This window comes from Aquarana catesbeiana, linkage group LG09, assembly GCF_042186555.1.
Source record: "Aquarana catesbeiana isolate 2022-GZ linkage group LG09, ASM4218655v1, whole genome shotgun sequence".
NCBI lineage: Eukaryota > Metazoa > Chordata > Amphibia > Anura > Ranidae > Aquarana > Aquarana catesbeiana.
This window is the reverse complement of record NC_133332.1, coordinates 245354381-245378603: the sequence shown is the minus strand read 5'-3', so window position 1 is coordinate 245378603 and position 24223 is coordinate 245354381. Positions and strand designations below refer to the sequence as shown.

Here is a 24223-nt window from a genome sequence, read left to right as displayed (position 1 = left end):
CCCTGGGTTATATGCCGCTACTTTAAGGTGATTGGACACTGGCAAAAGCTTTGCTGGTAACAACCCCCAGTGCTGGTAAAAGTAACTTTTTTTTTTTCTAGAATGACGTCCTAACCACCCAAAGCCTCCTGGGATACTGACATCATGCATCCCTGGAGGCTGCGGCAATCTCAACACACACTGTGCATGCACCAGATAATTTCCAAACAATACTGCCCATTAGGGGCCAGCTGCATTAACCAGAAAGAGATGGCCACCCGCGATCGATGACTTTGGAAGCAAAGATGTTGGCATGGGATGGACCAATGGGGTGGGGGGGCGAGGGGGGTGATTGAAAAAGGGGGAGTAAAGTTACTCCTTAAGGATGATAAAAATAGATCTTAATACAAGTGCTGGTTGGTGCATTAAAGTGAACATGTGCTTAGTTTAAATCTAAGAGGCCTATTCACACCTATGCATGTGTTAATGTGAGCCTAGGAACACACATGTGTTAATGCGTTATCGTGCATTGCACTGAGGCAGCCCATTCAGTTTTAATGAATCCTCACTTAAGAAAACGCACAAGCTCTAATTTGTCAACACGGCAGAGCATATTGCATAAAGCATTCACATCTGTGGGTTTTGGTGCACTATAGCAGGTTCTTTTTCCCTGAATATGTTAATTGTGTACCATTAGGAATGAATGGCAACACATGTTAACATACACTATATTACCAAAAGTATTGGGACGCCTGCCTTTACACACATGAACTTTAATGGCATGCCATTCTTAATCCGTAGGGTTCAATATTGGGTTGGCCCAGTCCTTGCAGCTATAACGGCTTCAACTCTTCTGGGAAGGCTGTCCACAAGGTTTAGGAGTGTGTCTTTGGGGATGTTTGACCATTCTTCCAGAAGCATGTTTGTGAAGTCAGGCACTGATGTGGATGAAAAGGCCTGGCTCTCAGTGTCTGCCCTAATTCATCCCAAAGGTGTTCAACAGGTTGGGGTCAGGACTCTGTGCAGGCCAGTCCAGTTCCTCCACCCCAAACTCGCTCATCCATGTCTTTATGGACCTTGCTTTGTGCACTGGTGCACAGTCATGTTGGAACAGGAAGGGACCATCCACCAACTGTTCCCACAAAGTTAGGAGCATGAAATTGTCCAAAATATCTTGGTATGCTGACGCCTTAAGAGTTCCCTTCACTGAAATGAATGGTCAAACCCAACCCCTGAATAACAGCCCCACACCATAATTCCCCGCTCCACCAAATGATTTGGACCAATGCACAAAGAAAGGTCTATAAAGACATGGATGAGCAAGTTTGGGGTGAGGGAACTTGACTGGCCTGCACAGAGTCCTGACCTCAACCCAACTGAACACCTTTGGGATGAATTAGAGCAGAGACTTTGAGCCAGGCCTTTTCGTCCAACATTAGTGCCTGACCTCACAAATGTGCTTCTGGAAGAATGGGCAAACATTCCCATAGACACTCCTAAAATTTGTGGACAGTCTTCCCAGAAGAGTTGAAGATGTTATAGCTGCAAAGGGTGGGCCAACTCAATATTAAGACTTGGATGTCATTACGTTCCTGTGCATATAAAGGCAGGCGTCCCAATACTTTTGGTAATATAGTCTATATAGCACATCCACATACATTATCAAAGATACAAACTATGAATCCAACCTCCAGGTAAAGGCTGTGCCTGACAGCTGACAACCCGAGAAGTCCTCTGTTATGTTTTTCACCCAGAAAATCTTCTACCATGTGACGTCCCTCTCTGATATAGTTATACTTTGTTACTGTGTCCTAATTTCCTCTGACTAAGGAAGGCTTCAGTGGCTAGTGAAGGCTATCTCAATGGACAGGGGACTGCAAATGGTAGAGCTTGGCCATCAAGTCATGGACATTCAGGCTCCAGTAAAGAAGTGAAATTAAATCGAAAAGTCCCACAGAATTTATTTATTTTTTTTTAGACTAATAAAGGGCAAGTTTCAAGCAACCTAGGTGGTGGGATAGGGAGACGCCAGTGCAGCAAGGGTGTGAACGGGAGGTTCAGTGAAGGGTGCAGGCTATTAAAGAGATCTTGTTTAACTTTGAAATAAATCTCCTTCCCGATATAGTCACAGCCCTCTGCTCTAATGACAGCTTCAACTGGAAGACTGACTCTAGGGTTTAACATATCTCCAATGTAATTTTCACATTAAACCAGGACCCGTTGTTTTCTACAGCTGTTCATAGACGCCAATGTTGGTAAAAATTGAACTATTCCTGGCATGGAAAAATCTCCTTATGGACATTTTACCATGCTTCTCATTTCTTTCAGACCATCCCTAGTCTTCTACCCAAGAGGTTTTTCCAGAAACCTTAGAACAATTCTCCTTCAGTTCATATTGTCAGTATGACATCCCAGGCTCAAGTTTAATTACATCAAACCATTCCCAACTATTGGAGATATTAGTCTGAAGTAGACACACTTCATGTTTGGTAGGATATATCACTTATGGATGATAATGTTTGAAACCCCAAATAAAATCTTCTGGAAGCAAGTCCTGAACAGTCCAGAAAGATAGCTCTGTTGTCCATCTCCTTCGATTTTAAAGTAGAGCCAAAGCTCACAGAGCAATGGGAGCCGGGCTATCGGCTGTGTTCGATCGCTCGGTTCTCAGTGTTGGAGGACAGATGCAGCAACGGACCGATGCTACATCCACTTAGGCTGGTGAGAAGTCTGCTCTGGTACTGGCCTCAGCTTACTCACAATGGTCTCTGGTGGCGAGGTGGATGGTTCCTTAGTGGCGACAGATTCCCCTCTGACTCTAGCTGGCCGAACTGTTACTTCTGGTTGGACTGCAAGCAGCAGTTCCAACCCTACACTGCTCTCTTGCTTCTGGATAGGCCCTCAGACAGCCTAGCAGCCAAGTGTTCCTCGGGATAGGCCCGGGGCATTACACCACACATCCATCCAGACAGCCGTCCAGGTTGCACAGAACCCCGATCACCTGACTCCACCCAAATAAATAAGCTCTCCCAGCAGGCCGAGGGACCTAAGAAAATCACTGCCCATTGGCTGAGACACCCCATTCATCCTAATCTGTCCTTGTAATGCCCTTGTCTTATCTAATGCCACCAGATACCTGGCCATATAGTGACAGAAGAGGGATTTCCAGTATTGGGGTGAAATCAATTGACCTCCTATCAATTGGCCAAGGCAACTATTACTTGGCAGATGAATTTAGTAGCCACCCTGCCTAAACATCGGGGTGCTACATATGCTTGAAAGAAAAGGACAGCTTATGATGGTCGTAATAATGTAAAGCTTGTAAAGCCAATATGCATTTCAGTTATTGACAATGCTGATCCAAAAGCATATATTGCTCTTGCAGGAGCTTGATCAATGTTCTCCTGATTTTCCATTGTCATTTTCGATAAATCGTGCTGCAATCGTGGCAACTCGCATCGCGCCCAAAAATAGTTCAGGAGCTACTTTTGGGCGGCATGCGTCCCGTTGTCACTTGTACTGGGCCAATCATAAGTGGCCGGGGCATTCCCCATCTCCATACCCCACTGCTGAAATCTTTCCAGCCTCATAAAAGTATATAAGGATCTAGTATACAGCTGTGGCCAGTGGAAAGTAAGATTTTGACCATGGAATGTAAAGATTGTAGCAGGCCAGGGCCACACCCCTTCGGGGTCTTGGGGATGAGTGTGGGCTACTTTTTTTCTTTTTTATTTATTTTTTCATTTTGCTTGTTGACAAGGAAATGCTCTTTAATTATGAAAAACATTTATCTGGATGGTTGCCATGAGTTACTACGTTTACTGCTCTTTACATGAGTGTATTGAAGTACCATTGTTGTAGATTTAAAAAGTACATAGCTAAGGGATTTACTATTATCCTAATATTTGCACTGCTTTGTAGAATTAGTCATCTCAGAGTTAAGCTGGCCATACACTATACAGAAAATCGGCCGAACCCATTTTCGAAAAACGAACGTTCGACCGTGACCGCAAACGATCGTGCCATCATATAATGTCCGATAATCTGTTCAGTGGACATGAATAAATAATTTTGTGTTCGTTTTTTTACATATACCTAGTGCAGGCAGTTCGGACGGGAAACACATTAACCTTGCAATTTATCGTACGTTCGGCAGAAATTTTCCAAACATGCCGTTCGTTTTTTTTCCACAAAAACGTCACAAACGATTATCGATTTGTACCCACTAACTTGCCGAAAAACGAACGAAGTGTCCATACGAACGATTTTTCGGCCGATTTTTCGTATAGTGTATGGCCAGCATAAGTTATGTTTTAGTTTTTCATGCTTCTTGTCACTGAGATGTTTTCTAACCATTCATAGTCTGTTTTGTTATTAATTAACCCTGTTACTCAGATCTTTGTCCTTTTGGATTAGAAGATCCAGTCTGTCACATTAGGTTGTTATGCTGTACTTGTGTTTTGCATGTGGGAACACACATGACAGCACGGTCTACTTCAGCCATAGGAGACCTCCTCTTTGCTGCCAGAATGCACACACTAAACTTTTTAACACTAATTAGGAACAAAGTCCAATGTGTGCTTTTGTTACCTGGTTCTGCACAGAGAAGGTGGGGGGCATTCTTGTTCTCCAGCTTATGGGTAAGGGGAATTGTGAGCTCTTACTCACCACTCTATGCTTTTACTGCCCATGTACAGGACAGGATGGCAAAGCAGATTCAAGCCCGGAGACTGGAGGGAGTGGATGAAAACATTTGGTGAGTATGGATTTGCATTCTTTGTGTATCAGGGGGCCAATCAGAATTTGGTTATGAAAGGCAAAGGTCAGGGTGTGCATTTTAGTACATGTGGCTAAAATCTGCATGTAAAAAAATACATACACTGTACACCATAGGGGAGATTTACTAAAACTGTAGCACTCAGAATCCGGTGCAACTGTGCGTGGTAGCCAATCAGTTTCAAACTTCAGATTGTTCATTTAAAGGGTAACTTCACTTTCATGGGGAATAAAAAAAATCTAGTCTATACAATTGCGACACAAGTCATATTGTTGAATGTTATTAAAAATTTGCTTTCCTTTTCAATCTGCAGCCGCTGTAATTTTCTGGAAAATGCAATGCAATATGGCTACCTGGAGGGGTTCAGTACACAGAATGTGTACAGAACGCCCCCCAGAAACATAATTTCCTACTTGTGTGATTGGCTCACTGATTTTCCCAGAAGTCTACACTAAGATACAAGTCAGATTTTTGGCATCCCCTACAAGAAAAATTTAAATTTTTGGTGAGATACTCCCAATAGAAAATTTACATCTAAAGGGATGCAGACCCAGCAATTTTCCTCATTAGTGCCCTGAAGCTGCTACAGCTGGTGGATAATTATGAAACCACCCCCATTAGACTCACTCAGCACAGGAGCACAGAGGAACAAACAGTGATTTCTTAAGAATAACAAAAGGTAGGAATCTGCAGCAAAGTTTGTTAAAATGTACATAGATCACCCAGAGGGGAATGTTTTTTTTCTCAACAAAAGTGGAGTTACGATTTAGAACCCTTTCACACGGAGGCACTTTTCAGGCGTTGTAGCGTTAAAAATAGCGCCTGAAAAGTGCCTCTCATGCCTCCCCAGTGTGAATGCCCGAGTGTTTTCACACTGGGGCAGTGCGCTTGTGGGATGGGAAATGTATACAGCGCTCCTACACAGCCCCTGCCCATTGAAATGAATGGGCAGCGCTTCGGAAGCGCCGCAACACGGGTGCTTTTAACCCTTTGTTCAGCCACTAGCTGAGGTTAAAAGCACCTCGTTAGCAGCTGAAAGGCGCCACTAAAACAACGGTAAAGCGCCGCTAAAACTAGACCCACCAACGGACCCGCTGTCCCCATGTGAAAGGGATCTTAACCACTTAAGGACCGCCTCACGCCGATGTACGTCGGCAAGGTGGCATGGGCAGGCAGAATCATGTACATATACGTGATCTGCCTCCCGCGGGCGGGGGGGGTCCGATCGGACCCCTCCCGGTGCCCGAGGCGGTCCGCTTCTGACCAGCAGCGATCAGAGATGAGGGGGAGACCATCCATTCGTGGCCCCCCCCTCGCGATCGCCGCCGGCCAATCAAATCATTAGTTTGCTGCTGTATGCTAAACAGCAGCAAAGGAAATGATGTCATCTCTCCTCGGCTCGGTATTTTCCGTTCCGGCGCCGAGGAGAGAAGACTTCAATGTGAGTGCACCAAACACACACACACACACACACACACAGTAGAACATGCCAGGCACACAAAACACCCCCCTTTACCCCCCGATCACCCCCTAATCCCCCCCCCCCCCCCCGTCACACTGACACCAAGCAGTTTTTTTATTTTTTTATTTTGTTTTTTTTCTGATTACTGCATGGTGTCAGTTTGTGACAGTTACTGTGTTAGGGCAGTTACTGTTAGCCCCCTTTAGGTCCAGGATACCCCCCTAACCCCCCCTAATAAAGTTTTAACCCCTTGATCACCCCCTGTCCCCAGTGTCACTAAGCGATCATTTTTCTGATCGCTGTATTAGTGTCACTGGTGACGCTAGTTAGGGACGTAAATATTTAGGTTCGCCGTCAGCATTTTATAGCGACAGGGACCCCCATATACTACCTAATAAATGTTTTAACCCCTTGATTGCCCCCTAGTTAACCCTTTCACCACTGATCACCGTATAACTGTTACGGGTGACGCTGGTTAGTTCGTTTATTTTTTATAGTGTCAGGGCACCCGCCGTTTATTACCGAATAAAGGTTTAGCCCCCTGATCGCCCAGCGGTGATATGCGTCGCCCCAGGCAGCGTCAGATTAGCGCCAGTACCGCTAACACCCACGCACGCAGCATACACCTCCCTTAGTGGTATAGTATCTGTACGGATCAATATCTGATCCGATCAGATCTATAATAGCGTCCCCAGCAGTTTAGGGTTCCCAAAAATGCAGTGTTAGCGGGATCAGCCCAGATACCTGCTAGCACCTGCGTTTTGCCCCTCCGCCCAGCCCACCCAAGTGCAGTATCGATCGATCACTGTCACTTACAAAACACTAAATGCATAAATGCAGCGTTCGCAGAGTCAGGCCTGATCCCTGCAATCGCTAACAGTTTTTTTTGGTAGCATTTTCGTGAACTGGCAAGCACCAGCCCGAGGCAGCGTCAGGTTAGCGCCAGTACCGCTAACACCCACGCACGCACCATACACCTCCCTTAGTGGTAAATTATCTGATCGGATCAATATCTGATCCGATCAGATCTATACTAGCGTCCCCAGCAGTTTAGGGTTCCCAAAAACGCAGTGTTAGCGGGATCAGCCCAGATACCTGCTAGCAACTGCGTTTTGCCCCTCCGCCCGGCCCAGCCCAGCCCACCCAAGTGCAGTATCGATCGATCACTGTCACTTACAAAACACTAAACTCATAACTGCAGCGTTCGCAGAGTCAGGCCTGATCCCTGCGATCGCTAACAGTTTTTTTGGTAGCGTTTTGGTGAACTGGCAAGCACCAGCGGCCTAGTACACCCCGATCGTAGTCAAACCAGCACTGCAGTAACACTTGGTGACGTGGCGAGTCCCATAAGTGCAGTTCAAGCTGGTGAGGTGGCAAGCACAAGTAGTGTCCCGCTGCCACCAAGAAGAAGATAAACACAGGCCCGTCGTGCCCATAGTGCCCTTCCTGCTGCATTCGCCAATCCTAATTGGGAACCCACCACTTCTGCAGCGCCCGTACTTCCCCCATTCACATCCCCAACCAAATGCAGTCGGCTGCATGAGAGGCATTTTTATGTCCTCCCGAGTACCCCTACCCAGCGAACCTCCCCAAAAAAGATGTCGTGTCTGCAGCAAGCGCGGATATAGGCGTGACACCCGCTATTATTGTCCCTTCTGTCCTGACAATCCTGGTCTTTGCATTGGTGAATGTTTTGAACGCTACCATTCACTAGTTGAGTATTAGCGTAGGGTACAGCATTGCACAGACTAGGACACGCTTTCACAGGATCTCCCAAGATGCCATCGCATTTTGAGAGACCCGAACCTGGAACCGGTTACAGTTATAAAAGTTAGTTACAAAAAAAAGTGTAAAAAAAAAAAAAAAAAAATATATATATATATATATATATATATTTAAAAAAAAATAGTTGTCGTTTTATTGTTCTCTCTCTCTCTATTCTCTCTCTATTGTTCTGCTCTTTTTTACTGTATTCTATTCTGCAATGTTTTATTGTTATTATGTTTTATCATGTTTGCTTTTCAGGTATGCAATTTTTTATACTTTACCGTTTACTGTGTTTTATTGTTAACCATTTTTTTTGTCTTCAGGTACGCCATTCACGACTTTGAGAGGTTATACCAGAATGATGCCTGCAGGTTTAGGTATCATCTTGGTATCATTCTTTTCAGCCAGCGGTCGGCTTTCATGTAAAAGCAATCCTAGCGGCTAATTATCCTCTAGACTGCTTTTACAAGCAGTGGGAAGGAATGCCCCCCCACCGTCTTCCGTGTTTTTCTCTGGCTCTCCTGTCTCAACAGGGAACCTGAGAATGCAGCCGGTGATTCAGCCAGCTGACCATAGAGCTGATCAGAGACCAGAGTGGCTCCAAACATCTCTATGGCCTAAGAAACCGGAAGCTACGAGCATTTCATGACTTAGATTTCGCCGGATGTAAACAGCGCCATTGGGAAATTGGGAAAGCATTTTATCACACCGATCTTGGTGTGGTCAGATGCTTTGAGGGCAGAGGAGAGATCTAGGGTCTAATAGACCCCAATTTTTTCAAAAAAGAGTACCTGTCACTACCTATTGCTATCATAGGGGATATTTACATTCCCTGAGATCACAATAAAAATGATTTAAAAAAAAAAATTAAAAAAAATTAAAGGAACAGTTTAAAAATAAGATAAAAAAGCAAAAAAAAATAAAGAAAAAAAAAAAAAAAAGCACCCCTGTCCCCCCCTGCTCTCGCGCAAAGGCGAACGCAAGCGTCGGTCTGGCGTCAAATGTAAACAGCAATTGCACCATGCATGTGAGGTGTCACCGCGAACGTCAGATCGAGGGCAGTAATTTTAGCAGTAGACCTCCTCTGTAAAGGCTTTTAAAGGCTTTTAAAAATGTATTTAGTTTGTCGCCACTGCACATTTGTACGCAATTTTAAAGCATGTCATGTTTGGTATCCATGTACTCGGCCTAAGATCATCTTTTTTATTTCATCAAACATTTGGGCAATATAGTGTGTTTTAGTGCATTAAAATTTTAAAAAGTGTGTTTTTTCCCCAAAAAATGCGTTTGAAAAATCACTGTGCAAATACTGTGTGAAAAAAAAATGAAACATCCACCATTTTAATCTGTAGGGCATTTGCTTTAAAAAAATATATAATGTTTGGGGGTTCAAAGTAATTTTCTTGCAAAAAAAAATATTTTTTTCATGTAAACAAAAAGTGTCAGAAAGGGCTTTGTCTTCAAGTGGTTAGAAGAGTGGGTGATGTGTGACATAAGCTTCTAAATGTTGTGCATAAAATGCCAGGACAGTTCAAAACCCCCCAAATGACCCCATTTTGGAAAGTAGACACCCCAAGCTATTTGCTGAGAGTCATGTCGAGTCCATGGAATATTTTATATTGTGACACAAGTTGCGGGAAAGAGACACATTTTTTTTTTTTTTGCACAAAGCTATCACTAAATGATATATTGCTCAAACATGCCATGGGAATATGTGAAATTACACCCCAAAATGCATTCTGTTGCTTCTCCTGAGTACGGGGATACCACATGTGTGAGACTTTTTGGGAGCCTAGCCGCGTACGGGACCCCGAAAACCAAGCACCGCCTTCAGGCTTTCTAAGGGCGTAAATTTTTGATTTCACTCTTCACTGCCTATCACAGTTTCGGAGGCCATGGAATGCCCAGGTGGCGCAAAACCCCCCCAAATGACCCCATTTTGGAAAGTAGACACCCCAAGCTATTTGCTGAGAGGTATAGTAAGTATTTTGCAGACCTCACTTTTTGTCACAAAGTTTTGAAAATTGAAAATTGTCTTTCTTCATTTTCTAAAACAAATGAGAGCTGCGAAATACTCACCATGCCTCTCAGCAAATATCTTGGGGTGTCTACTTTCCAAACTGGGGTCATTTGGGGGGGTTTTTTGCGACCTGGGCATTCCATGGCCTCCGAAACTGTGATAGGCAGTGAAGAGTGAAATCAAAAATTTACACCCTTAGAAATCCTGAAGGCGGTGATTGGTTTTCGGGGGCCCCGTACGCGGGTAGGCTCCCAAAAAGTCCCACACATGTGGTATCCCCATACTCAGGAGAAGCAGCTAAATGTACTTTGGGGTGCAATTCCACATATGCCCATGGCCTGTGTGAGCAATATATCATTTAACCCCCCTGGCGGTATTCCCGAGTCTGGCTCGGGGTGGATTTTACATACCAAAAGCGGTATCCCCGAGCCAGACTCAGGCTTGCATCGCAGGATCCAGGAAGAGTTTACTTACCTTGTCCCCTGGATCCTGCGATGTCTCCCCGCTGTGATCGGCGAGCCGCTGTGTCTCGCTCGATTCACAGTGCCGAGCTCCGTTCCCTGCGAGCGTTGCGACGCACGGGGACGGAGTTCGGCGGTAAATTCAAAAGTGAAACACACAGTATAGATACAGCATACTGTAATCTTACAGATTACAGTACTGTATCAAATAACTACACATCCCCTTTGTCCCTAGTGGTCTGCCCAGTGTCCTGAATGCAGTTTTATATATATAAAACTGTTCTTTCTGCCAGGAAACTGGAGATTGTCCATAGCAACCAAAACTGTCTCTTTACATCAAAAGTGGTTTTAGACCAGCTAGAAAAAAGCGATAATAAATTATAATCACTTGCAGAATTGAGCGATAGTGATTTGTGGGGAGATCCGTCATCAAACACTAAAAGTAATAAAAGCTAAAATTCTGCAACTGAGCAAATTTCAGTGTTTTTGATTTGATTACATTATTATATAATTTTTATTATTATTATATTATTATGTGTTTTCATTATTTATAGTTATTTATTATATTATAATTTTTTATTTCGTTTTTCAAACTTTATCATACCCGGGATGTCTACTAGACTCTCGTTTGGACAGATTTAAGTGAACTATTCCTAAGAATTACAGGCCTACAATATAAAACGCCAAATTTCTGTGCAAAATAATTGTACCGCTTTCAGCACCTAAAATCTGAAATAATCGTACCGCCAGGGAGGTTAATGACAACTTTGTGCAAAAAAAAAAAACAAAAAAAAAAAAACATTTGTCTCTTTCCCGCAACTTGTGTCAAAATGTACAATATTCCATGGACTCAACATGCCTCTCAGCAAATAGCTTGGGGATGTCTACTTTCCAAAATGGGGTCATTTGGGGGGGTTTTGTGCCATCTGGGCATTTTATGGCCTTCAAAACTGTGATAGGTAGTGAGGAGTGAAATCAAAAATTTACGCCCTTAGAAATCCTGAAGGCAGTGATTGGTTTTCGGGGCCCCGTACGCGGCTAGGCTCCCAAAAAAGTGCCACACATGTGGTATCCCCGTACTCAGGAGAAGCAGCTGAATGTATTTTGGGGTGCAATTCCAAATAGGCCCATGGCCTGTGTGAGCAATATATCATTTAGTGACAACTTTTTGTAAATATTTTTTTTTTTTATCATTATTCAATCACTTGGGACAAAAAAAAAATATTCAATGGGTTCAACATGCCTCTCAGCAATTTCCTTGGGGTGTCTACTTTCCAAAATGGGGTCATTTGGGGGGGGTTTTGTACTGCTCTGCCATTTTAGCACCTCAAGAAATGACATAGGCAGTCATCAACTAAAAGCTGTGTAAATTCCAGAAAATGTACCCTAGTTTGTAGACGCTATAACTTTTGTGCAAACCAATAAATATACGCGTATTGACTTTTTTTTTACCAAAGACATGTGGCCGAATACATTTTGGCCTAAATGTATGACTAAAATTGAGTTTATTGGATTTTTTTTGTAACAAACAGTAGAAAATATCATTTTTTTTTTCAAAATTTTTGGTCTTTTTCCGTTTATAGCGCAAAAAATAAAAACGGCAGAGGTGATCAAATACCATCAAAAGAAAGCTCTATTTGTGGGAAGAAAAGGACGCAAATTTTGTTTGGGTACAGCATTGCATGACCGCGCAATTAGCAGTTAAAGCGACACAGTGCCAAATTGGAAAAAGTCCTCTGGTCCTTAAGCAGAATATGGTCCGGGGCTGAAGTGGTTAAGCTTTAAGAATTAAACCTGGAAGCTGATTGGTTTCTTTGCAGAGCTGCACCAGTACACAATATTTTGCACACTCTAGTTTTAGAGTTGTGTCTATGGCCACACACAGCCTGGTTCAGGAGCACCCAGCTTCCTATTGTTTGCACTGTTGATAGACCGATCCAAGTGAATTATTGATTTTACTCATCATTTTTCTTGCAGGGTGGAGTTTGTCAGTCTTGCTGCTCAGTATAAAACTGTGAACCTAGGACAAGGCTTTCCAGATTTCAGTCCTCCAAGTTTTATAAAAGAAGCCTTTGCAAAAGCCATCACTGAGGAGCACACCTTGCTGAACCAGTACACCAGAGTCTTTGTAAGCCTGCTGCTTCATTGCCTTCATTAAACACACCAACACAACACACATAACCTTCCTGTTATGTCAATATCTATTATGAGAAATATGGACCTGGTACTGTGGAATTCTGAAAATGCTAGTGGTTGTTATGCTGGCCTGCTTCTTTTTGAGCTACTCACCTGGAAAAATCAGAAAAGTAAGGGGAAGGTCACAAGTTCTTTTCTACATGCATGGTTACTCTACATTATTAAATAAAATAAGTCAACTTGGAAAGGCAGGAAACAAACATTCTCAGAAGAAGCTCAGTAATGCCAAAGGCTGTTCTTGCTTTGAGGGGTTTCCATGGTTTAGCAGCTTGGTTCAATGTAAGTTGCTATGTGCCACACCTTGCCCATCCATACAGCAGCTGGAAATCACTCTAGTAGACACCACTACTACAGTGATTGACCCATGCCAAATGGCTGCCTTGTAGACACAGGAGTTTGCTGCTCTGTACAGGCACCTTTAGAAAACATTTCTCACTGAGTATAAAGTTTTCTGACTGGACCAGGTGGACATTGTGACATCACCACCCCACATTTCCACCCCATCCAGTCAGAGAACTCTTTGCATTAATTGAGAAAATGCAAAGTGTTCTGTGGGTGCCGCCTGTTCACCCAAGAGGAACCTCCTGTGTCCGTAACGCAGCAGGGCAGCTGCTGGAGTAGCAGTGCCTACTACAATGATGTCCAGCTTCCATGGGGATTCCACAGGTATGGTGCATGCATACTTCCATTGGTCTATGCTGGACCGTGTAACTTTGTAAAAATTGCCAAACTGTCTGTTTACACCCGGCTGCCCTCTGATCCAGCCAGCCAAAGTGGAACAGATCAAACCTGGATGTAGCCAAGTGTAAGTTTGTTTACATCCGGCGCCCCATAGAGGATAATGTAGAGTCCGATTTGGGTCTTGCAGAAAAACGGACAGCCGGACCTGATTGGATCTCTCATATGAAGGGGACCTAAGATTTAAAAAAAAAAAAAAAAAAGAAACACTTTCCTGGGGATGGCCTTTTAAAATGGAAATATGTGTTTATGACATGGACACCAAGAGATCCTTCTTCCTCTGTAATGAGAAAAGAGCAGACACTCCCTGTGTTGAATCCATGTCCCTCATCTCCATGTCCTGAAGGTCATAATAGCGACTGGTTGGAAAGTCCATTCTGGAAAGCTCAGTCAGTGGTTTTCACTGCTACTTAAAGACATAATGATCACTGTATGATCTGACTGAAATCATCCAGATTGGGCAACAGTCATCGTAGGTCTGTCTATAGGTACTGGACCTGTAGGGCTCAAAGTGTTGTTACCTTAAATATCCCATATCTCTTGTAGAAAATTGATGTTGGTCATCAGTGGGTGATATCACTGGTGCTGCAAATATACCATCTAATTTTATTTTTATGTCTGTATTAAACAAAAATATTTAAATTAAATTGTTAAATTAAATTCACATCACTGGCACTTCTGTTTTCAGGATGACACGCTCACCCGCTGCCTTATACTGCAACAGGTGAATGCTGTCAACCTGCCCTACAACTTCAGGCTGGTGTAGAGTTGACCTCTGGAGCAGTGAGTGACATCACTGGAAATGACCTCTTCCTCCCACACCCAGTGCAGCTAGAGGAAGCTATAAGCTGGCCATGTGACCATGAACTAGCAATCTAGGTATGGTTATGGTACAAAACTTTTTTGTAGGCAAGCAACTCATTTTAATATTGTATAATGCAACATCAAGCTTTGCCTTGAAGCATCAGTATCAATTCTTAATACTTTGAGTCTCAGGACCAGAGCAAATGTACAGATAAGCAGGTATACTTTCTTTTTGGTTTCCTGATCCACATAAATGATCTGGGTTAGGTACCTAATCTTGGAGCTATTGGATTAACACGCCAGCTAGCATTTTTAGGAGGAGGTCCTCAATGGCAGCCTCTATATTTCTCTACAAACAGGTTTCTTTTAACACTTTACACTAACCTCAAGCCCCAAAATCCTGGACTGACTTGCGTGCTACATTATTAAATGGTTATGTTGAATGCTAATATACCTGATCCCGGACACCAAAAGAGACCTACTCCATGCTCTGCATACTTTACTAATGTAGAGGCCTGGAGTGAGCATTTTACACACTTTTGAACTTTAGGCAGCTTGTTTCTTTTAACATTCTAGTCCTGTTGTTTTTGTTTGCAGGGGCATCCTCCATTGGTGAAGGTTCTTGCCAAGCTGTTTGGCCAACTTCTTGGAAGAGAACTAGACCCTCTTACCAATGTCTTGGTGACAGTGGGCGCCTATGGGGCTCTTTTTTCTGCTTTCCAAGCTCTGGTAGATGAAGGTGATGAGGTAACCACCTAAATTTCCCCTATTACAGCACTATATTAGTGGTATGTAAATGTATTAAATAATTATTTGTCTGATCGAAACTATGGAGTTCTGATCGCAATAACCGATATGTTCAACCTTCTTACTACTATGACACATTTGCCATAATGATCGCTATTTTTAACAAAGGGACAGTTTTTTAATTTTTTTATTTATTTATTTTTTTGTTTGTTTTTCAGGTTTCATTCCTGAATATATGTGTCATTATTACAAGCAGTATGTAGGCGGGTTGCCTACTGTGTTCATTAGGCTTGTTTGGCTGCCTTCCCTGCTCTAGTTTTGTGGGCTTTTTTTGGGGCTCAGGCCTTGTGTGTGTGTGTTTGTGTGTATGTGTATGTATGTATGTGTGGTTTGGGTCCCAGGAGGAGTGAGCAGGTTAAGAAAGAAGAACCTTGTGGGACCTTGGTAGTGAGGGGTTCCGGTATTATGGCTCCCTCCCTAGCAGTCTGTCTTCGTTGGTCACCAGGATACAGAGATCTATGGCAAGAGTTAAGTTGAGCACATATGTGGTCTGTGCTAAGTGTATGGCGGGATCCCATTCCGTTACTAGAAAAGAGGTAATAGAGATATGCTGACTGGTAGAGTGGGCATGGGCTCTTCATGTCCTTCCTAATGCAATACATACACCTCTACAAGTGTGTAAGACATGGGAATATATCATATGGAGAAACTCCGCACATTACACTACTTACAAGTGGCTTATCTCTGAGTTGGGAGATTGCCTTAATGTTGGCTTCCACGTGACTGTGGCTCCTGTCTGGTCCCGGGCTGGTCTTCAGGCAAGGTGTAACCCCTGTGCTAGAATGAGTGACCCTGGTCAATGCCTAGTGTAGCCCAGAAAAACCCACCCCGAGTAGGCCTCCTATGTGACCCACACTTGGCGCCCAATGAGTTAACCACTTGCCGCAAAATCACGTAACTGTAAGTCAGCTACAAGTGGTTGTACCAGTATCGTTTTTTAGAGCCAACAGTCGGCTTTCTTATAACAATCAATGCGGCTAAGCAGCTGCTCAATCGTTTTTACAAGCAGCGGGAGGGGACCGCTCCTGTCCCACCAGGAGGCCCAAACGACCAGCCGGCACGTGAACAAAGCCGGAATCGGCTTTGATCGGATCTTGGATCTAAAGACCCGGAAGCAATGTCACTTCCGGTTTAATGGGACCTTAAAGGTGCCATATTTTTAAAAAATGTCAGTATTCAAAACAGCCATGAATGCCTTGAATGCTTTTAAGTGCAAAGGAGGGATTTAGGGTCTCATAGACCCCAGATCCCTCCAAAAAAACACCTGACACGTGACTATTACTGTCACAAGGCATGTTTACATTCCTTGTCACAGCAATGAAAGTGATTGAGATATATATATATATATATATATATATATATATATATATATATATATATATATATATATATATATATATATACACACAGGGCTTTTTTTCTTGGAGAATAGGTGCAGGAACTCCCCCCGTCTGAGTCACCCCTTGTCTCTGCCCCCTACCCACCTCTGACCACCGTCCCTTGATTCCACCCCCTACCCACCTACCAGTACTGCCCCATTTAGAGAATACAGAACCAAGTATCGTTTTGTGGTGCTAAATCATTTGTATGAAACATGTTGATGATAAAAAGAAAAGCTGTAAAATAGATCCCCTGCAGTCAGCAACAATAGAATCCCAGCAATAGATCCCCACACAACAATAGACTCCCCCAGCAACAATGGACTCCACCTCAACAACAAATAGATTCCCTGCAGCAACAGTGAATTACCCACAACAAAATGTCACACCCAGTAACAAAATATCCACCCAAGCAACATTAGACCCTCCCAGCAGCAACAACAGATCTCCCAGCAGCCAGCATCAATAGATGCTCCAGCAGCCAGTAAAAATAGACCTCTCCCTCAACAGTAGCTCCCTTCCAGCAACATAAGACCCCCCAGCAACAATAGACCCTCACACAAAATCAGATCCCCACCAGTGACAATAGATCCCCCAGCAGCCAACATCAATAGACCCTCCAGAACACCCCATGCTATTACATACATTCAATGCTGGAGGTGCCGAAACTGCGTTCCCACTGAAAAAAAGCTATATATATATATAGTGGCAGAGCGTTGCCCTTCCAGGGTCGAGAAGGAGGTTGTGACCCAGAATTCTCAACCGGATGGGTTGAGGGGCTCCAGGGAGCTTGTAACATGAAGAGGAAACTGGCCTTTCAGTTTCCTCAGTGTTTTGCAAAGTCCAATTTGGGACCTGGAGCTCGGGGATTTCTGAGAGATCCGGGTAGGATGAAATCCCTAGTCCTGGGTCCTGATTTTGAGAACAGCCAGTATACTGATTGGTCAGGTCTGTGCTGGGCTTTTAGTAGTAACCTGACCATGGATCTGGGCTCTACCCCAGCAGATAGGAAGTCTGAGTACCAGGAGTCAGGAGGGCTCTACGTGGGAGCCAGTGCAGCAAGAGGCTGCTAGTTATACGCACCAAGGCGGTTGGTGAAACAGTCTGTACGAGACAGACAAGGGGCTGGAGTGTAAGGCCAGAGCAGCAGTTCTACAAGTGAGAGCCAACTAGGCTGAATGTCATTTTGTTGATGGAAAAAATGAATGCTGAAAACCCCTGCGAGGGAAACCTATGTTTGTTTGTCGAACTTGCTTTTAATAAAAATGGGCAAACAAAGCCCAGCGAGTGGCGGTGTCCTTTATTTTATATATATATATATATATATAAGGTGGGTTACCTTCTTTTCTTTAATCCTTACTCCAATCACAGCACCATCTGGGTGGACTCCCAATCTTCCACCATAAATTGATAAAGAAAAACATGGATCGATGCTTGATGCAAAAATATCCTTTACGTGAAAGTTTCAATCATACAAACATTGAAAGAGCAGACGTGCAAGCCACTGTACAGTATCGAGCGTGAGTCGCTCTTCATCAGGCTTCTCTGGCTGTGTGTGGAGAGCCCAACATCATTACCTTCTCTTATCCACCCCCCAGCATATCATCACACATGTGTCAAATCAAACAATTAACAATACTAATTGCCCAAACTAAAATAATCAACCCATACTCTATAGCAACGTATGGTAAAAGACCATACATCTCTATACTGCAAAAATATTTACACATACTATCGTCCTGCCAGGTGTCATCTTCTACAAATTTTTTGTCAAAGAGTATATAACCTCTCTCATTACTACAAAGTTTCTATCTATGCCTTATTTAATCAATAATCATCGCAATTCATTGATATTCTTAATATCGTCTCAGATTTCATAATACGTTCCAGCTGTTATTTCTGTTAACTTGTTTTCCCAAACAGGAGTTCACTCCACTGAATCTGAAAGGAATATAATATACAAATCACAAATAGAATTATTATACTCCCCTGTATCCAAATTCTATAAAAACGGGGGTGGATAAGAGAAGGTAATGATGTTGGGCTCTCCACACACAGCCAGAGAAGCCTGATGAAGAGCGACTCACGCTCGATACTGTACAGTGGCTTGCACGTCTGCACTTTCAATGTTTGTATGATTGAAACTTTCAAGTAAAGGATATTTTTGCATCAAGCATCGATCCACGTTTTTCTTTATATATATATATATATATATATATTTGTTTTAAAGCGCCCTATTCCTCCGTGCTCACACGCCAAAGTAAATGCATACGTAAGTCGTGTCCGCAAATGTAAACAGTGTTCAAATCACACATGTGAGGTATTGCCGTGATCATTCAAGCGAGAGCAATAATTCTAGCACAAGACCACCTCTGTAACTAAAATGACTAAACTAAAAAATGACTACATTTTTAAAGCGTTGCCTATGGAGATTTTTAAGTACCGTAGTTTGTCGCCATTCCATGAGTGTGCGCAGTTTCACAGCATGACATGTTGGTTATCTGCATAACATCATCTTTCACAATATACAAAAAAATTAGCTCAGTTTACTGTTTCATTTTGATTTATTTTTTTATTGAAGTGTATTTTTTCCAAAAAAAATTGCGTTTTGAAAGACCACTGTGCAAATACAGCTTGACATAAAATATGGCAACGCCCACCATTTTATTCTCTAGGGTTTGTGCTAAAAAATATATATAGATATGTACAGTGGGGACAGAAAGTATTCAGACCCCCTTAAATTTTTCACTCTTTGTTATATTGCAGCCATTTGCTAAAATCATTTTCAAGTTAATTTTTTTCCTCAATGTACACACAGCACCCCATATTGAAAGAAAAACACAGAATTGTTGAAATTTTTGCAGATTTATTATAAAAGAAAAACTGAAATATCACATGGTCCTAAGTATTTAGACCCTTTGCTGTGACACTCATATATTTAACTCAGGTGCTGTCCATTTCTTCTGATCATCCTTGAGATGGTTCTACACCTTTATTTGAGTCCAGCTGTGTTTGATTATACTGATTGGACTTGATTAGGAAAGCCACACATCTGTCTATATAAGACCTTACAGCTCACAGTGTATGTCAGAGCAAATGAGAAACATGAGGTCAAAGGAACTGCCTGAAGAGCTCAGAGACAGAATTGTGGCAAAGCACAGATCTGGCCAAGGTTACAAAAAAATTTCTGCTGCACTTAAGGTTCCTAAGAGCACAGTGGCCTCCATAATCCTTAAATGGAAGACGTTTGGGACGAACAGAACCCTTCCTAGAGCTGGCCGTCCGGCCAAACTGAGCTATTGGGGGAGAAGAGCCTTGGTGAGAGAGGTAAAGAAGAACCCAAAGATCACTGTGGCTGAGCTCCAGAGATGCAGTCGGAAGATGGGAGAAAGTTGTAGAAAGTCAACCATCATGGCAGCCCTCCACCAGTCGGGGCTTTATGGTAGGTTGGACCGACTGAAGCCTCTCCTCAGTGAAAGACACATGAAAGCCCGCATGGAGTTTGCTAAAAAAACACCTGAAGGACTCCAAGATGGTGAGAAATAAGATTCTTTGGTCTGATGAGATTCTAAGCGGTATGTATGGAGAAAACCAGGCACTGCTCATTACCTGTCCAATACAGTCCCAACAGTGAAGCATGGTGGTGTCAGCATCATGCTGTGGGGGTGTTTTTCAGCTGCAGGGACAGGACGACTGGTTGCAATCGAGGGAAAGATGAATGCGGCCAAGTACAGGGATATCCTGGATGAAAACTTTCTCCAGAGTGCTCAGGACCTCAGACTGGGCCGAAGGTTTACCTTCCAACAAGACAATGACCCTAAGCACACAGCTAAAATAACGATGGAGTGGCTTTACAACAACTCCGTGACTGTTCTTGAATGACCCAGCCAGAGCCCTGACTTAAACCCAATTGAGCATCTCTGAAGAGACCTAAAAATGGCTGTCCACCAACGTTTACCATCCAACCTGACAGAACTGGAGAGGATCTGCATGGAGGAATGGCAGAGGATCCCCAAATCCAGGTGTGAAAAACGTTGCATCTTTCCCAAAAAGACTCATGGCTGTATTAGATCAAAAGGGTGCTTCTACTAAATACCGAGCAAAGGGTCTGAATACTTAGGACCATGTGATATTTCAGTTTTTCTTTTTTAATAAATCTGCAAAAATGTCAACAATTCTGTGTTTTTCTGTCAATATGGGGTGCTGTGTGTACATCAATGAGGAAAAACATGAACTTAAATGATTTTAGCAAATGGCTGTAATCTAACAAAGAGTGAAAAATTTAAGGGGGTCTGAATACTTTCTGTCCCCACTGTATGTATGTTATATATATATTATATAAATATTATATATTATAATTGGGGGTTCTAAGTAATTTTCTAGCAAAAAACTTGTAAGCAACAAGTGTCAGAAAAATGCCTGGTCTTATAAGTGGTTTAATGGGGAACATGGAAGAAGTGTCACCTGCCTGCCCTACAAGTAATTTTTACTGCTTAAGAAATTATGCATTTTATGCCATTCATTTTTTACAATATCAGCTTTTACATTTACTATAATTTCTCCTTCTTTTCTGCAAATCCCAAGTCTATGGATGATTTCAGCATAATTGTGTTAAATTTTTACTTTTGTATTATAAGTTTGTTGTTTTGTTTATATGTATCCGTATACATATATGCTGAAAAACATGGATTTTGACATTAAAGTGGACCTATAGCCAAAACGTTTTTTCTTTGTGTTTTGTAGGGAAGGGTAGAATGCCTAATCTGCCTGTCTCTTATTGAGGGGATTTCCTTTTGCAGTGAAATCTTGGTTTGAGAGTAACTTTGTTTTGCAAGACAAGCTACATTTTTTTTTTAAAGAAATTTGACTTGATAAACAAGGGATGTCATTATATACAAGTAGCGTCATGTCACAACTGAGTATAAAAGAGAAGAGAGGCGCCTCTCTTCTGTAGCAATATGGTTACAGTTAATGAAGGTACAACATTTAGCAACTCACATGGTTGATGATTAAAACAGGCACATCTAAGTATGGAGTAAAGCTGTCCACATCAAGGCTCGCTTTCAGATCGCTCTACTGCAGGGTAGTCTTCCCGGTCACAATTGAAGACTGACAGCGGTGGGAGCTGGCGGTGGAGGATGGTCTATGTGGACAGCTTTACCCCAGATGCCTGCATACTTAGATGTGCCTCTTTTAATCATAAACCATGCGAGTTGCTAAATGTTGTACCTTCATTAAATGTAACCCCTTTTTTTTTTTTTACACTTAGAGACGCCGCTCCTCTCTTTTGTACTCTGTAGCTCTTGCTGGATTTTGCTTCTAATCCCCTTGTGGATGGACATTTTATGGTTACACAACCTATCACACTGTTAAAATCTTTTTATATGGACTATAAACTGAAGACCTATGAATAAATGGTTGTGGAACAAATCATCTGAGTTTCCATTACTTCTTATGGGGAAATTGGCTTTGATATACAAGTGCTTTGGACCACAAGCATGTTTCAGGAACGAATTGTGCTTGCAATCCAAGGTTTTACTGTATTTTTTTCCCCCCCTCTGTGAAAATGATCACAAGGCAGAGGAGAATCTACTCCCCTGGGCCACTGCAGCCTAAAATATACTCTTTAAGGTCCTCCAACAGAATGCTAAGCATCATTGCCAAGTCTACAAATACCTCCAATATCTAAGTAGCCTCACCTCCTGGGAAATGCTGTCATCCCAGCTCCTCATTGTCCCTGGATTTTCACTGTAAAACCTCCCCCACATTTTCCTTCACCTCCCCTCCTGCTTTGGGGTAATACAGCCACCCCTTCTCCCCAGTTCTTTTTCCCTATGCCAGTTCCAGTATCTCCTCCCACAGCGCCATGTTTGCTTTCAACTCCTGTGTTTAAATCCCAGATGGGGCATGTTTACTATGAGATGCTGATTCTGTGGGCAAACCCAGAATTCAAGATATGGCACCAAAAGTTATTCAAAAACAGAAGAAAGGAGATGCGAGACTTTCTAGGTGCTTCTTGAACAGAAGCATGTATCAAAAATCAGTTAAAACAGTAATATTTATTAAATCATACAAATAAGAATGAAAACATTAATACATCCAAGTATCGTCATCCATTTTAACAGATTTTTGATTCATGGTTCTGTTCAACTAGCACCTAGAAAGCCCCCCATATCCTTTCTTCTGTTTTTGAATATGAAAGAGTGATGTTGCATGCCACATCTATGTCCAATAAGGCTCTTTTTTTTTGGGGGGGGGGGGGGGGGGTTGTATGGTAAGCAAATCCGACAGTGGTACAGCCGGTAGAGTATTTGTTGTGAAAGAATGAGGTCATGCATTTGAGTGCAGGGTACAGTATGCTTAGTGAAAAGTAGAGATATTGCCCAAAGCACCTAATCAAGGTTTTTTTTTTTGTACAGCCTCACATCACCAAAGGGCCACACAGAATGTCCAATATATGTAATGCTTGAGAGGACTGTCAGCCTCGGTTTGCACTAGATGTGGTGTGAATTCGCTGCGGATTCTGCACTGCATCAAAATCACAGCGCGTTAATGCGAACCGATTGCGGACTGTATGTTACGTTAATGCACTGCGGCTTGCTGAATTGGATGGCATGGGTCCCGCACGAGTTTGGTGCGGTTTGAGCCATACAAATGCATGGCTCAAATCGCACCCCAGAGACGCCTAATGTAATTCACACAGGAATGTGCTGCGATTCCTGTGTGAATTGCATGCAGTGTCCTGCACCGCATCGGTGTCAACCCTGGCTCAGAGACTGCAGACCTAATAGAGGAAATGAGGGTCAGAGAATGTGGACATGTTACATTTTTGGGTTGGGATATGTTGTATATGTTGTAATATGTTCACCGATTTATGTGGGACATTGTTGTGTGTATGTACACAGGCAGTCAATGTTGACCAGGCCAGAATAACAATGACAGAATGGTTGATTTGTCCAACTGAATTTTAACAGCTGAAGACTCTTTGATGTGTTAATCTTATGCAAGTCTAATTGAACATTTCAAAGGGTACATTGTTTAAAGGACCATAGAAGAAGTATTTATTGATGGTAATTAGACTTGAGGGGGTAACAATGGGATCAAGGAGTGTTTTGGGTTGACCTAGCAGAAACTCCCTCTTAGTGGACTAGTATTTCATAGAGGACATTCAAGCTGGATTTAGTTGGAGTGAGGCTTGTCTGTGTATGAGGGAGGCTTGTCTGTGTATGCACACTCGGACCTAAGACATGGGGTTCTGAATTATATCTACTCTGTCGGATCTTTTTGTCATCTGTGGACTTTGGACTTTGTTTTGTGTTGGAAGTCAATAAAGTGCATCTCTCTGGAAGAATTGGGTTGCTGCGGAAGAGTACTTACATCATCATCATTATAATAATACCTAAATATTAATTAATATACCCGATCACTACAGGATATGCTGCAGAAGACAATACAAAGCTGGAAACATGTTATATGAGGCTAGTAGAGATCAATGCAATTACCTAATTAATGTTCTCACTATAGACTGCTGAGGTCTGAGGGCCGCACATCATATATACTAAAGCGGCCACAGGTTGGGCATCAGGGCTCTGTATATACAGACACAAAGTTTGTAGGGAACTATGGATACTTAAAGTGTGTTTTTTTTTCCCAAATGTGTATTTGTTTAATAACATGCTGTAATTTTTTACATTTTTATTTTTTACAGGTCATTGTCATAGAACCGTCATTTGACTGCTATAAACCAATGACGAAAATGGCCGGTGGACAATGTGTGTATATTCCCTTAAGACCTGTAAGTAGCTTTCTTTGTCTAATAGCAGGATAGTTGGC

The 24223-nt window shown here is 42.6% G+C and overlaps 1 protein-coding gene across 7 annotated transcripts in view; it reads left to right on the top strand.

The window, feature by feature from the left end:
• Positions 1–24223, top strand: part of KYAT1 (kynurenine aminotransferase 1) — a 108876-nt gene that overhangs the window by 38107 nt on the left and 46546 nt on the right. For all 7 annotated transcript variants that reach the window (XM_073600099.1, XM_073600100.1, XM_073600103.1 and 4 more), the window contains 4 exons: positions 4677–4735; positions 12444–12594; positions 14802–14951; positions 24099–24185. In XM_073600099.1, coding sequence (XP_073456200.1) covers positions 4677–4735; positions 12444–12594; positions 14802–14951; positions 24099–24185 — 447 coding nt within the window. The remainder of the gene's footprint in view (positions 1–4676; positions 4736–12443; positions 12595–14801; positions 14952–24098; positions 24186–24223) is intronic.